The following is a 13,605-nucleotide window of genomic DNA, read 5'->3' as shown; positions in this document are numbered from 1 at the left end:
CAGCACGAAGTTACCCTGGCAATTGATTGGCACGCGCTTTCCCTCTCAAAAAAAAAAGAAAGATTGGCACGCGCTTTTACGTCCACCATCCGAATCGGAAAGAGCCGCCTGCCTACCAGCTACCCTACCACGGCGTTATAATAACGACCTTCCCGGCCACGCCCACGATTTTGTGTCCCCTTCGCGACCTCGCGGCCAAAAAGAAAAGAGTTCCCCACGTTTGTTTTGCTCGCCGGAATCCTCCGCCCGCCGCCGCCGCTTCTTGCAGTTTATGGATTTCGGAAGAACCGCCGCCAACCGGACGTCTGAAGCGAAGAGCACGGTCATCTCCCCCCGCCAGTCCGGTCTGCCCTTCTCGGCGGCCCCCTCCACGCCGTGGTTCAGGGAGCTGTGGGTCAACGCCTCCAAATAACAGCTTTTTTCTGCTGAGGTACGTACGTAGTACGTTTGTGTCTTCTATCGATTCTGTTTGCTTCAGAGTAAAAGATCTTGCGGAAGTTTTAGGCTGTGTGTGGTTGGACTTCTGAGGTAGATTTTCTGTGCTGTTCGTCTAAATTTTTGGTGGGCTTGCTGTTCAATTTGTGAGGACGGACTGTTTGGGGTAAGCCAGAGGGTCAAAGTGGATTCGGTAAGAAAAAAGAGAGGTGCAGGTAGCTTTATCCAGCATATCGATAAGAACCTCGGAACGGCTGTTGCTTCTTTGGAGAAAGAGAGCTCCGATCGGTTCTAAAGAAGCCTTTTGAGCTTAGTACCAACCGTCACATTCCTTGGCAATGGTGCTAGACAACTTCTCTCATCTTTAGTGTCTTCTTAGGGACATGGATGATCTTCGAAGGCAACACTGAATGGGGCCTAAATGTTTTTGAAGCAATAAAGTGCCAACAATAATTTCAAGGCTATATGTTTTCCTCCAAATTAATGTACAGGACAGGGACAGCTGTATTCTGCAGTGTGATAAGTGCGTTATATAATTCTTAGATAATGATGGGGCTTTGTGAAACAAATGCAGTCATGGGGCTTAATGCTACACATTCTACTCAATGTTCCAATTCATGTACTGTAACTTTTTTTTTCTAAATCTGAAATTTTAAACAAGTGCAAATATTCCCAAATATTCAGAGCTACTACTAAACTACTACTTCAGCGTTGCTTGTACTAATATGATCTAGCGACATGTATTAATCTAACTAAACCTTGTTATGAAATTTTATAAATGGTAAAAAGGGATCATGTTGTTTTTCGATTTATTTATTGTAAGTGATATGTTCTGTTTCATTTTTTTGCCACTTTTGAAGTGAGTTTTTGAGAAGGTTGTATTAGATTAAGTGAGTTGACATATTTGCCCACATTATAGGAAAGCATCGGTGGATTTCTTGATTGATTGAAGGAAGTAAGGTGAAGGGTGACCAGCATCCTTGTGGTGAGCGTTGGGGTCTTATCTTTGGGAGCTAAACTAAGACCATTTCAAGAAAACTGTCAACTGTAAACATGCATAGGCAGAAGGTCCCCAATTCTGGCTGGGCTGCTTTCGATCGAAGGTCGCGTGGCACGGATGATGGAGGAGATGATGTTGATGTCAACTCATTTCCAGTTCTTTCGAGTTCTAGAGGTTCCAGTTCTGCTAGCAGCTCAGTTACTGAAAGTAATAATGTGTCAAAGGCAAAGCCTTTTGCATCAGTGATTCGCCCCTCTGTTCAATTTGCAGCTGTTGGTAATGAAAACAGAAATAAGAATTTGACTGATAGCGTGGCAAAATCAAATTTTGATGTAAACTCTGCACCTGACAACAAAATTAAGCTCCTGAAAGATGATCATAGTTGGGCCGACAGTAATTTAATTGAGGACATCTTAGCTGGTGTGAATAATGATGTTGGCCAAGCATCTGTTTTGTTGAAAGCTATGGTCTCTGCTGACTTGCCGCCAGGAGAGAGTAGAACAACTGGTCATGCTGCTTTTGATATGAATAAGGCACATGATTTAGAATTAGGAAATGCTACAGCAGACAATAAACATTCAAATGGATCACGGTTAACACTGCCAATGAGTGTGGTCTCTATACCCATGGAACCTGAGTTGGAAGAGGTTGATGACGATTACTTAAATCACCGGAAAGATGCATTGAAGATGATGAGGTATACTCCAAATCCTTGTTTATGTTATGTGTTTAGAAATGCTCTAGCCCTAGTATTATCATAATATTTTTACAGTTCTTTAGATCTCAGGAAAACTTGGACAAATATCATAAGTGCAGACTTGCGCAGAAACATACTTTAGTTATTCATATCTTGCATGAGCATGATGGCATTATCAATGATGTCAACAGCATTTAGTAGAATGTGAGAAGCACGAATTATGGAGCTATCCCTTGGAAGCTGGTCCTTCAAACTTAGGTATAACTATATAAACTGCACATGTTACATCTAAATGACGGATATATCATTTGACGATAAAAGAATAAAAAACATGCCCGGAAAATGTGATGCACTCTTAAAGCAGAGGTTCTTGCACACCTCACTTGGTGTGGACTGAAGTAGAGTCTTTTCGGGTGAAACTGATTCATTTTGTTTCCTTTTGGTCATAGGGCCGCCACAAAGCATTCTCAGGCTGCCAGCAATGCATTCTTGAGAGGTGACCACACTGCTGCCAAGGAATTTTCTGCCAGAGCTCAAGAAGAGCGGACCGCTGCTGAAAAGTTAAATAATAAGGCAGCAGAAGAAATATTTCACCTCAGGAACTCCAACAATGGCACCTGGAAGATTGACATGCATGGTCTACATGCATCAGAAGCTGTAGCTGCATTGGAGAGGCATCTGCACAAGATAGAGTTCCAGCTACCAGGGAATAGTGCAGCTTCAACTGAAGGATTTGATAAGTCTGAACCCACAATTCCTGGCTCAAATGGGGTTGCAGCGGAGAAGGTGGTGGTGTTTCTTCGACCTAGACAATCTGTCTTAGAGGTGATCACAGGTAATATACAGTTCTTCTATTGTTTTTGTATTTATCAAGCTTTCCAGTTTATATGATAATCATAGCTAGCACTTGTTTCCACTGTCTTTGGCACATGATAGCATCCCTATTCTTTTTCTTACATGTACCTCGTGTAAGCAACACACCATACTTAGGAACTTATTTGCTTCCGATTTTACAGGGATTGGCAAGCATAGCAAAGGACAGGCTTCACTGCCTGCTGCAGTTAGGGGCTTCCTTATTGAAAATGGGTACCGATTTGATGAGACGAGACCTGGTGTTTTTTCTGTTCGTCCTAAATTCCGGCGCCAGTGAACCTGTGGAAGCCTGTATAATCTGATCAAGTTCTATCAGCCCGGCAAATAAACTTCTGTACAACGCTGTCAGCAAAAGAAAACAATTGGACTTTAGGCAACTCACAGTTCATTCCTCTTGAATGTAGCAAATTTATACAGATTCTGATGTTATTGTGTAGCCACCTGAGAATAGATGCATAATATTTTTTGCGGGTAAACAGATGCATGATTGTATGTAACTATACAGAATAACATTAATGGCGAGTATTATTTGCTTATTGCTGCACCATGATTTGTGATTCCTCTGTGGCAGTTTTTTTTGTGTCTTCTGCATCATGCAAGTTCAGCACCAATTGCAGTACATGCTAGTATAGTATTCTTGCATATCTAAAAGCTGTAAGCTACATGAATGAAGACAACAAAATCAAAACAAGGAGAAAAGATAGTGATTCGGAACAAATTAAAATTACTCAACAAAACAAAAAATTATTAAAAGAAAGAAACGAAGAGAAGATAAAACGGGACGCAGCGGTTCATCGTCCAGGAAGTTGCCACGTGGCTGCAGTTTTTACGACACGCTCTACCATCGTCGGCTTGATACACAACCCTGAGTTGCGTTCTGTGGGACCCAGGTGTCAGTCTCCCACTGCTCGTTCCCTCCCCGGAAACTCCAATCTCCACGGACCTCCGAGTAGCCGGAGGGCGGAGGCGATGGCCTCGCCAGCGGTGGCGATGCGGCGCCCCTCGCCGACCGTCCGCGCTTCCGCACCTCGCCGCCGTCTCCGCCGTCACGTGAGTATCCACTCTCGTCGCTCCCGTAGCGCCGGCCCGGGCCCGGCCGAAACTCTCTGAGCCCTTATCTGAGCGTTTCGATCAATTTCTGCGCTTTGATAGCGAAATTCTGTTCTTTGATCGTGGAACCCTCGTATAGCGATACAGGTAGTTCTGCCAGCTCTACATAGTTTGAGTAGCACACTCTACGCGAACCAACAAGTTTGAGGGGAATCCTTCATTCCTTTGCTCTTGGATTTGTTCCACTTGACGTGAACAGACAGGAAGATTAGGTTTATAGTGAGGTTGATTTGATCTAGCTTCGATCAAAACATGCCCGTGTCACCAGTTATTTTGTTGTTTCTGTCAAAAAAAAAATTGGCACCAAGCAGATAATGACATTATTAAATCGGTACTCCCTCTGTTCCTGAATGTAACAAGTCCTAACTTTGTCCTAAGTCAAACTTCTGAAACTTTGACCAAATTTACAGAAAAATCTACCAACATTTATGACTCCAAATTAGTTTAATTACATCCATCATGATATATATTATCATAGTATACCTAATTGATATTCTAGATGTTGATAAATTGTTTTATAAAGTTGGTCAAATTTTAAGAAGTTTGACTTAGGACAAAGTTTGGACTTCGTACATTTAGAAACGGAGGAAGTAATATGTAAGAATGTGAGTGCCGTTTCCTCAAAAAATATGCAGGTGCCAATTCATCCATTTAAGTGTCGACACTCTTATGAACACGGGCTTCATTAAGCATGAGAGAAATGAATCACATATTACAAACTGCAATCAGTCATTTGTCGAACTCCATTGTCTGAGTTTAGAAATTATATCCATTCTGAATGTATGGTAACCTCCTTCTCTGACTATTCCTTGTCCTGTATAATTTTTCTTATCTCGTGCCAAATTATATTACCAAACCCAGGCTTCTTCAATCTATCCTTGCAGGGGTATTCGCCTTGCAACCTGGGTTTTCAAAGTTCAGCTTCACGGTTAAAGGTTACTGCACTTTTTGGGTGGATTAAGGGCGATACGAGGACTCGTGAATTGATCCCTTCTGCTGAATCATACACTCTCACAGGGTCAGCCTCAGAGGTGTTTTTGTGTTTCTCATATGAACCCCCTATTCGATTATGTACCTGATTCATGACTTACTTAACCATTCCTTGATTTTAGGTAGACATGAAACCACGTGAGGTATCAATCTCTGTTGTTTCTTCTATCATGGACATTCCTCCGGCAGAATGGGATGCCTGTGCAGTTGATTCAGCTGAGCCTGAAAAGCTAAATCCTTTTCTTACCCATGCATTTCTCTCAAGCTTAGAAGAATCAGGTTCTGCAGTGAAGGTGAGCACATAAAGCACCATATATTGATTCCTTAATAACAACTCCAATGGTGGGTTACTATTTTAAGTTTTTATATGCATGAGCCTCTGTGTGATGCATCTGTTTGTTTGCTCATTGGTCTTTAAAGAAAATTTTCGTTAAGCACTTCAGCTAGATTCCAAGCATCTGCACTGTCGGCACTGTAGTGGACAATAAATTTGCCACATTTAACTTAGAACAGTGAACATGATTCTGCAACATCACCAGGTTTGGCGAGCAGCATGTTTTTGTGTGTTGCCTACGTACGGCAATCAAGTTATTCTTTATTGACTTCATTACGGACGATTACTAGATTTGATACTTCATTGCATAGTTCATTTCCTTGATTCATTCTGTGAAATCACTTCCGAAAATCTTGAATACCTGTTGGCTCTAACCTTTGTGCTGTCCCAGTAAGCATGGGGCTACACTTTATTGTTAATTATTATGACCTTCCTTGAGACCGTCATGTCCTTGGCCAATTTCAGGAAACTGGTTGGTTACCTCTGCATGTTGTTGCACGGGATGAGGTCGAAAATATTATTGGTGTTGTTCCGCTTTACCTGAAAAGGTCCATTAACACAATATCATCTCATGTTTACTTGCTGTTCACTTCCCTTTCATCTTGCTCATTGTCTGAACAAAGACAATGTGAACTTGCAGCCATTCTAGAGGGGAGTTTGTATTCGATCAATCATGGGCAGAAGCTTACTACAGCTATGGACTTGAATACTATCCTAAGTTACAGTCTTGTGTGCCTTTTACTCCAGTAACTGGCCAAAGAATATTACTTCGAGATACGCCTTACCAGGATCAAGTTTTTGATGCTTTAGTAAAAGCTTTAAAGAATCTGGCTACCAAGGTAATGAAATTGGAATTGCAGCATGAATTTATATTAATTTAATGGTTTCATGGCTGTCGATTAACTATAACAAAATCTACAGTATGCTATGCTGTCTTTGTGTTATTGGGTAATGATTCTGCCTTTGCAACTCTTTGCTTCATATTGAATTGTGGTATTAATTAGGACTCCTCACTTCATTAATAAGATTTTTTTTTCTTCTGCTTTTATATTTTTCTTTGCATTGCTGATGGATAAGCTAGAGTGTTTCCAAATCAATGCTAGGTCATCAGTGAATTGCCTAACAGCAATAAGTCGGTGTGGAAGTAGCAAAGGTTTTAAAGTCTTGTCCTCTTTAGATCTGCTGTCTCTTCATGGTGTTTGCTTTTGATTTGGAATGCACGAAATATGAATAGCATGCAAGTTGCCTGTTAATTGTTGATTTATTGAAAATTTCTTTGACTCTTAAAGAGGAGGACAACCTTCAGATGTACTGAACGAATTGACAAACCTTTGCTCTCTGCTCCATTTCAGCTCAAGGTGTCATCACTGCATATAACTTTTCCATCTGAAGGTGAATTCGGAAAACTGAAGTGTAATGGGTTGATGCAGAGGATCGGCATGCAATACCACTGGAGAAACCGAAATTACAAAAGGTGTGCTAACATGGGATTTCTAGGACTTACTTCTGGATTGTGATTCTTAAGAACTCCACAGCCATATGAGGCTGTAACTCAGAGTCTGCATTTACTCGTAAGCACAGCCTGCTGGTTATACCTAGCTAGAAGCACAAACAAGCCCACAGCTTGGTTGCACCTAAAATTTTCGTCACAAGAACCCTAAATCTAGGATTTCTTGTCAACAACCTCGCACGCTTGTCGACAAATCACGATGTCAGGTTGTTGATAACGTGGTATACTTTTTGCTTGATTTTTTCTGGGTCGGTTTATCTGGAGATTGTGGTGAACAAGCTATATAAATCTTAATTGTAGGGAAAATAACCTATTAAAGTTAATGTTGTTGACCTTAGAAGGAGATGCAGACCACCTGTATGTAAAAAGTGTGAATATCTATCTTGTGGACTTCATGGTGGAGCCATTACCCTCATTTGTTGCTTGGGTAAAAAATTATGAGCTTACATACTGTTGGTCTATCAGTACCTACTGATATTTGTTTACCACCTCCTTGGCCCCTCCTTCCCCCAGTTTTGATGATTTTTTGATGGATTTGAAGCAGCCCAAACGGAAGAATATCAGGCAAGAACGCAAAAAGGTTGGCCTTTATTTTATATTCCTATATTTGAAACCTAGCTGTAATTTGACATTTATATCTCATACTACTTTCCAGATTCCTGCTCAAAATTTGAAAATGAAGCGACTTCGTGGAGATGAAATAAAGGTACATGGTTGTAGGCACCAATAGCTTTCTTGGCATCATCAGATACTTTCACTAACACCTGCTTAACCTCCTTGACTCCCAAGTGCTTTAATTTATTCGACAAAACTATTACATATTCAATGAACTTATCATTGTTTTCTTTCTCATTGCAGAGCAGCCATTGGGATACCTTCTACAAATTCTACCGCAACACAACTGATAATCAGTTTGGTTCAATAATACTCTTCCTTATATTTTCTTTATGTCATGATAAACAATTCCCAAGAAGTTATGTCCTAAAATAATTCACAGGGTGTTGTTAAAATGGTTCCATCTTCAGTAAGCATTCTATTAAACTAAACTTTGCTAAAGGAATAATCCATTTTCACCAATACATGTGCTACTGGGTACTGAGTAATTAAGAACTCTAATTAAATAAATATAGAAATATATATTGAAACATGTGTTGGGTAATAGCTGGTAAATTGTCTGCATTCACTAATGCGTAGTTTTAACATAACCCCCCTTGAAACTTTTTAACTTTCGGGATATTTTTGTTTGCAGCTGGGGCAGACCGTACTTGACAAGAGAATTCTTCCACCTTTTAGGAGAGAAGATGGGTGACAAGGTAATGCTTATTGTCGCTGAACATGACGATAAACTTGTCGCTGGAGCTCTTAATCTTATTGGAGGTGATACATTATTTGGTCGCTTATGGGGATGCCTGCCAGATGCTTATTTCCCCAATTTGCATTTTGAAGCTTGCTATTATCAGGTACCTCACACATTTTGTATGGTAAAACTGACATTACCATTCTCAGTTTATGTTGTGACATTTTAATTAAAGCATTCAGTTAAAAAAGCTGAGCTATTTCAAATGGTGGCCATTAATTGCACACTTGCTTCTCATTTCTACATAAATTGAACTTCTTGTGCCAGTTTCAATTCAAAAGTTTCTTTTATGTATAGCAGACATATTATTATATATGACTGATACTCTGAACAATGTGGTCATGTGGTTTCTTATGGTATATTGATACTATTCAGGCAATTGAAGCAGCCATAGAATTAAACTTGAGTAAGGTGGAGGCAGGTGCTCAGGGAGAGCACAAGATACAGCGTGGTTACCTTCCAGTGACAACATACAGCTGCCACTACTTCTTAGAACCTGGTTTTGCAACAGCTATAGGAAACTTTCTTGAACGTGAGACAGCTCAGGTATTTCTCGTGAATTTTTTTTTTAATCAGTGGCTAGAAATTATTCAAAAGTGCGTTTTCCTAAATATAACTAAGCCGTCTTGATCTGCTCGCTTCAATCTGCCTGATAGGATTTTCTGTGATTTGATTTCCTAAATATATTTCATCCACAGTTGCTACTCAGTTATATGAATGCATGGTCTCTGCAGTTATTTAGTGCACTATTGTCACCCAAAAGCTAAAATTATTGCAGAAGAGTACAATATCTGGCATCCTTAAATGTGAATCTTGGTACCCTGTTTTCAAATAAACTGTTCCAATGTTATGGCCTTATAGTATTATGGCTGATGCACCTCTGCTGTGCAAGATTGAGTGCACTTGAGTCTGTACTGTATACAGCATGCATCATCATTAAACCCAGTGTAATTCATTGACCGACAGTTCGTATTCTACTATCTCCATCACATTGTACTATGAGTTATGTATATGTTGAGAAACACCTCTTGGTGTGGTGGTGGAGTTGTGGGTGCATGACTCCATCCATTAGGATTCAAATCTTGGTGCTCGTAATTATGATGTAGGGGTTTCCCTTACAGTCTTCTGTATATGTCCGAAGAATTTATTGTTGCCGTTCATTAGACTCACCTTTTGGAGAGCCAAGTGTGAAGCCATAGTGGCCAGCACTCATGCAAAGGAGTGTATGATTGTGTTAAATCACAACATTTGTCTACATATCCATTTGTCACAGAAAGAATGCTGATACGTATATCGATCCACATTTCCTTCTAACTTACTGCTGAATGCTGGTGTGCAAAAGCAGAAATTAACCAGTAGGCAACTTGACCTTTCCATCTTTCCACATAATTTTGACTATATATTACCAAGTACGGCTGCCTCCATTTCATTATTTTATTTTGACCTTCTATTTGGCACTCAAAATATGTAATGGAAAGGGGTGAACAGCCCGGGTTGAAATTGTCTACTCCAAATATGAGTTATTATGGTTCCTGACAAAAATTTGCATGCTTTAATCTCCATACCATTGCAGGATTTACTTCCTCTTAGCTAACTCCAGTCTATCATATGTCCATTCTTTTGAACTGATGGACATAGAATAACAGTGCTGTTGATTTTACGCCGCTCCTCCAGTGCTGTTTTAAATCTTTATATTCTCAAAGCGGTGATTAACCTTGCTGCCCTTTCCAACTAATGCTCATTTTTTACGTGAATATCAGGTTAAGCATGTCGTCAAGGTCCTCCACGATTCAGGTCCATACAAGGAAGAGATTTTGAAAGAATTTGCACCCAGCGATGAAATGTAGAACAGCGAAAGGAACTTGCAACTATGAATATGGTCATGATACAAGAATCAGACTTAGCTAGGAATATGGTTGATCCCATACCCCTTACAAGGGGCAATATTGTGATTGCAAAGACTCAGATCTCTACCTTTGTACATTACTAGGCATGTAAATAGCAAATATTTAATATAAAGTCGTCCATTTGAAAGGTCTGCATCCGAAAGGAAGCATTCTACTCCGTATCTAGTTTCACTTTCTGAACTACTGTCTCAGTGCAATTACACGACCCATGAGTTCATAGACCTAACCAACCATTCAGGCGAACGTGTCTGGTATCTGCATTTTCCTTTTCTTTTAGAAGCATATGATGCTACTTTTAAGTCAACTTGTGCTGTTCTTTTCTCATGGGATCTGAACTGTGAAACAGGTGAGCAGTCGCCGTCAAGCAAGCGAAAGGCAAAGAAAAAGTTCCCTGAATGTCACATCAGCAGATCAGCCAAGATCCACGCCAAAAGGGACATCAGATATTGCCTGCCTCATTATGCGTTTTGTACAAGGATACAAGGGGTTCTTCCTTGACTCATCAGCCAAAGGCGAAGAACCAACGCCCGGTTAGAATCTCAAAAGCAAATAAATCTACCTAGAGCTCCATCCATGGTTGTTGAAGCACGGTGAGGGGTCACTGCTCAGTGCTCACCGCAGAAGCTACAGAAATGCCACTCCTTGCAGGGTTGCAGCATGTCATGGACTGAATCATCACCACAGTGAGAGGAAGCACCCGTTTGACCATCTGTGCAGGAGCTCACCAAGACAAAGGATGGCGTACACCAGCAGGATGATCTTGAAGAGGAATGGGAAGTAGTGTGAGAGCCCAGCGCTCGACGAATGCAGAATCTGAAGAAACAACAACAAGCAAAGACGATCAGTTCTGGAACATCATATAACGAGATGTTTTGGTATGGAATGTGGGGTGCGAGCAGTGACGTGCCATGGCAATTTCAGTGAGGTGTGCTCGCCGTCCTGACGAGGGCGTGCCGTCGACGACGATATGGTCTGCAGGCAGCTTCTTCTTGCTCACGGTATTACACAGCGTGTCCTTCGGTTTCACGTTTGAGCAGCTCATCAAGCGTGGGACATCCTTGCTCCGCAGAGGCTTCACGATGTAATCTTCAGCACCAGCTTTGAGGCATCTGCTCCCAGCAAAAGGTTAAACCAGTTACTATCAGGCATCGGCCGCAGGATTCTATAGTACAATCAAAAGATTACAATACAATGAATGCACCGACAAAAGTGAGATCTCCATCAGATACCACTCGTTCAAAGTTCATTGGCAAGGCTATAATGCCAAGGCAAGTACAGGCAATATAATGAGCTGGCAGAGTATATTTGCCGAAGCCGGCACAGTGGTTACAAATCTATCTTTTTAATTTCCTTTATCCCCATGATGCACTTATGCACTACTGCCTACTGTTACAGCAAAGACAAGACTTTTTTGCCCCCCGTATAGCTTAACAAACTTTGCACAAAATGGATGCTCAAGGGAAGAAAAGCAAAGGCAAGGCTCACCTGCTGATCCTCTGGGGCTCGTTCTCCGAGGACATGACGATCACCGGGATGGGTTTCAGGGGGCTCAGCGCCTGAAAACATCCATGGAAATTATGGAAATTGCAAGAGCAAATACTCCAGTATATACGAGCACGAGGGTCACTCATAACACAAGTGCGAAAGAAAAAAATATGCAGTGATCAATTTTTTACCTTGATGGCTTTGAGAAGGTCGTACCCTGTCATCTCCGGCATGCAGTAGTCAGTGAGCACCATGTCGATGTCCTGCTGCTCCTGCAAAACCCCACAGGTGAAACCAATTAATTAGCCTAATCCAAGAAACAGCTTTTTTCTAACCGTGCCTTTTACTACAGGTTTCGTGTCATCTAGCTGCCAGACAGCCTTGGCAGGGCCGCTGTTGTAAGATGAAAAGTTTCTTTTTTTTTTACTTTCTCCCCATAAAAAAGTATCGACCTTTTCATTCCTTCTCACAGAAACCCTCACGCGCGCATGCGCGAGCACCCCGTACGTACGGTACGGTGGTCGGCCGGCGTGCCACCGGCTGGCGGTGCGCCACCGTGGCGCCATTGGCCAGAGGCAAGGAAAAAAAGAAGAAAAACTCAGCTGTTGTTTTGCAGTATAATCTTACCTTGCCGTCCTTCAAGCCGAGGAACTCCATGGCCTTCTTGGCGCTGTCGACGGCGATAACTGTATGAAATCAAGCTATGGTTCAGATTGTAGTACTAATGGAATCATCATGGCGCAGAAACACCACAAGAATGAGAAAGGAAGACCAAAAACAGAGTTCGGAGATGGAACGATGGATTTTGCAGCCGCTTTTGTACTTTGCACACATGCTCGCTCTCCAGGACAAAAGAAGAAAAGAAGCATCGATTTACTTTTCCTTTTCTTTCTTTAGACAGATTATTTCCTTCTTCTTTTTTAACTTGCGAACCGAACCGCGAAATGGAAACAAGCAAACAGAGCAATAGCACGGGAGGCAAGGCAAATAAGAAAGCGTCGTCCGGCGGAAATTTCAGCATGGGCAGCAAATGAAATTGAACCGCCGCCAGCCATCAAATGAAATAGTACTATAAAAAAAGCCATGGGATCGAGAGTGAATGAAATGAATGAATGGAGATAGCTGACTGACCGTGGAAAGAGCCGGCGCAGGCGCTGCTGCCGAGCACCAGCTCCACGACCTTCCTGTCCACCGGGGAGTCGTCCACCAGCAGCACCCTCATCACCCCCTCCACGCCTCCTCCTTCCATCTAAACAAAGAACTCCCGTTGTCCAAACAGCAGCAGCTAGCAGCAAGTACCACTAGTGGCAAAGATACTAGGATTGCTACTACCGCGAGTTGTTTCACCGAGTGAGGTCACAGGGGGGCACCGAGAATGCCTTTTTAAGCTGCCGCGGCAGGAGAAGGAAGAAGGAGGGGAATTAAGAGAGAAGAAGCATTTGATTTGATGACCCAGCAGTGCACGGCCTGGTGATGAATGAAGGCTCCCTCCCTCTGAGGAGTCCTCTCCTCTTCTTCAGGAGAAGAGAAGAGCCAGTGACCGTGGAGAGGCTGGAAGGAAGAAAGAGAGAATGTGCGGGCCCCGGTCTCGCGTGTTGCGGGTCCCGCCGGCGGTGGCAGCTCGTGGGGCACGGGAAATGCTTTCCTCCCTCTAGATTTTGCTGTCGGGGAATCTCTCCACACTCTTCCCCCACCTAGTCCTCGCCTTTCATCTTTTCTTTCCCCCCCTTTTTTTTCCTCTGGTTCAGCAGAAAAGAATTCCTGTACCGGATATTATCTTTGTTGTTTGTTTAGCGCTGGTTTTGTTTGTTTATACGTTAAAAATCGGCGGTGTAGCAACGAGATTGAAAATCATTTGACCTGCGCGGGATCCGATCCTTCAGCCCGCGTCGCGAGCATGACATGAT

The 13,605-nt window shown here is 42.2% G+C and overlaps 3 protein-coding genes and 1 long non-coding RNA gene across 6 annotated transcripts; 3 read left to right on the top strand and 1 right to left on the bottom strand.

Annotated features, from left to right (window-relative positions):
* The first annotated feature begins 157 nt into the window (after positions 1 to 157).
* On the top strand, positions 158 to 3,552 carry LOC100830888 (polyadenylate-binding protein-interacting protein 7). Its single transcript, XM_003579799.4, has 4 exons — positions 158 to 430; positions 1,355 to 2,132; positions 2,582 to 2,967; positions 3,149 to 3,552. The coding sequence occupies exons 2-4, from the start codon at positions 1,489 to 1,491 to the stop codon at positions 3,280 to 3,282; spliced, it is 1,164 nt and encodes a 387-aa protein (XP_003579847.1). The 5' UTR covers positions 158 to 430; positions 1,355 to 1,488; the 3' UTR covers positions 3,283 to 3,552.
* Positions 3,553 to 3,882: 330 nt separating this feature from the next.
* LOC100830579 lies at positions 3,883 to 10,367 on the top strand. 3 transcript variants are annotated; one of them, XM_024455479.1, is made up of 12 exons: positions 3,883 to 4,055; positions 5,000 to 5,146; positions 5,228 to 5,398; positions 5,905 to 5,987; positions 6,080 to 6,278; positions 6,792 to 6,913; positions 7,463 to 7,529; positions 7,605 to 7,655; positions 7,808 to 7,860; positions 8,199 to 8,262; positions 8,682 to 8,852; positions 10,067 to 10,367. In XM_024455479.1, the coding sequence occupies exons 1-12, from the start codon at positions 3,975 to 3,977 to the stop codon at positions 10,151 to 10,153; spliced, it is 1,296 nt and encodes a 431-aa protein (XP_024311247.1). In that variant the 5' UTR covers positions 3,883 to 3,974; the 3' UTR covers positions 10,154 to 10,367. The 3 variants fall into 3 exon arrangements, with proteins under 3 accessions (XP_024311247.1, XP_010239961.1, XP_003579846.1); XM_010241659.3 differs by having other exon boundaries at positions 3,884 to 4,055; positions 5,000 to 5,133; positions 8,199 to 8,409; XM_003579798.3 differs by having other exon boundaries at positions 3,884 to 4,055; positions 8,199 to 8,409.
* A 223-nt stretch (positions 10,368 to 10,590) lies between these two features.
* On the bottom strand, positions 10,591 to 13,240 carry LOC100830273 (two-component response regulator ORR1). Its single transcript, XM_010241658.3, has 6 exons — positions 12,830 to 13,240; positions 12,326 to 12,384; positions 11,890 to 11,970; positions 11,699 to 11,769; positions 11,121 to 11,322; positions 10,591 to 11,026 (listed from the first exon to the last, which is right to left on the bottom strand). Exons 1-6 carry the CDS (start codon positions 12,945 to 12,947, stop codon positions 10,889 to 10,891), a joined length of 669 nt encoding a protein of 222 aa, XP_010239960.1. The 5' UTR covers positions 12,948 to 13,240; the 3' UTR covers positions 10,591 to 10,888.
* On the top strand, positions 11,306 to 12,748 carry LOC104585347. The gene is made up of 2 exons (XR_002960767.1): positions 11,306 to 12,096; positions 12,171 to 12,748. It is a non-coding gene; the product is annotated as an uncharacterized LOC104585347 (long non-coding RNA).
* Positions 13,241 to 13,605: the final 365 nt, after the last annotated feature.

This window comes from Brachypodium distachyon, chromosome 5 (assembly GCF_000005505.3).
Source record: "Brachypodium distachyon strain Bd21 chromosome 5, Brachypodium_distachyon_v3.0, whole genome shotgun sequence".
Lineage (NCBI taxonomy): Eukaryota > Viridiplantae > Streptophyta > Magnoliopsida > Poales > Poaceae > Brachypodium > Brachypodium distachyon.
Note: the sequence above shows the minus strand (reverse complement) of the source record. Positions and strands in the feature narration are given on the sequence as shown.

Excerpts from the sequence above, each read along its gene's own strand:
- LOC100830579 (XM_003579798.3), top strand. The coding sequence starts at position 3,975 with ATGGCCTCGCCAGCGGTGGCGATGCGGCGCCCCTCGCCGACCGTCCGC. Across the intron at positions 4,056-4,999 it reads GCCGCCGTCTCCGCCGTCAC|GGGTATTCGCCTTGCAACCT; the intron begins GTGAGTATCCAC and ends CTATCCTTGCAG. Across the intron at positions 8,853-10,066 it reads TTGAACGTGAGACAGCTCAG|GTTAAGCATGTCGTCAAGGT; the intron begins GTATTTCTCGTG and ends CGTGAATATCAG.
- LOC100830273 (XM_010241658.3), bottom strand. The coding sequence starts at position 12,947 with ATGGAAGGAGGAGGCGTGGAGGGGGTGATGAGGGTGCTGCTGGTGGAC. Across the intron at positions 12,385-12,829 it reads CTGCGCCGGCTCTTTCCACG|TTATCGCCGTCGACAGCGCC; the intron begins GTCAGTCAGCTA and ends GATTTCATACAG. Across the intron at positions 11,027-11,120 it reads ACCTCACTGAAATTGCCATG|ATTCTGCATTCGTCGAGCGC; the intron begins GCACGTCACTGC and ends TTGTTTCTTCAG.
- LOC100830888 (XM_003579799.4), top strand. The coding sequence starts at position 1,489 with ATGCATAGGCAGAAGGTCCCCAATTCTGGCTGGGCTGCTTTCGATCGA. Across the intron at positions 2,133-2,581 it reads GATGCATTGAAGATGATGAG|GGCCGCCACAAAGCATTCTC; the intron begins GTATACTCCAAA and ends TTTTGGTCATAG. Across the intron at positions 2,968-3,148 it reads TGTCTTAGAGGTGATCACAG|GGATTGGCAAGCATAGCAAA; the intron begins GTAATATACAGT and ends CCGATTTTACAG.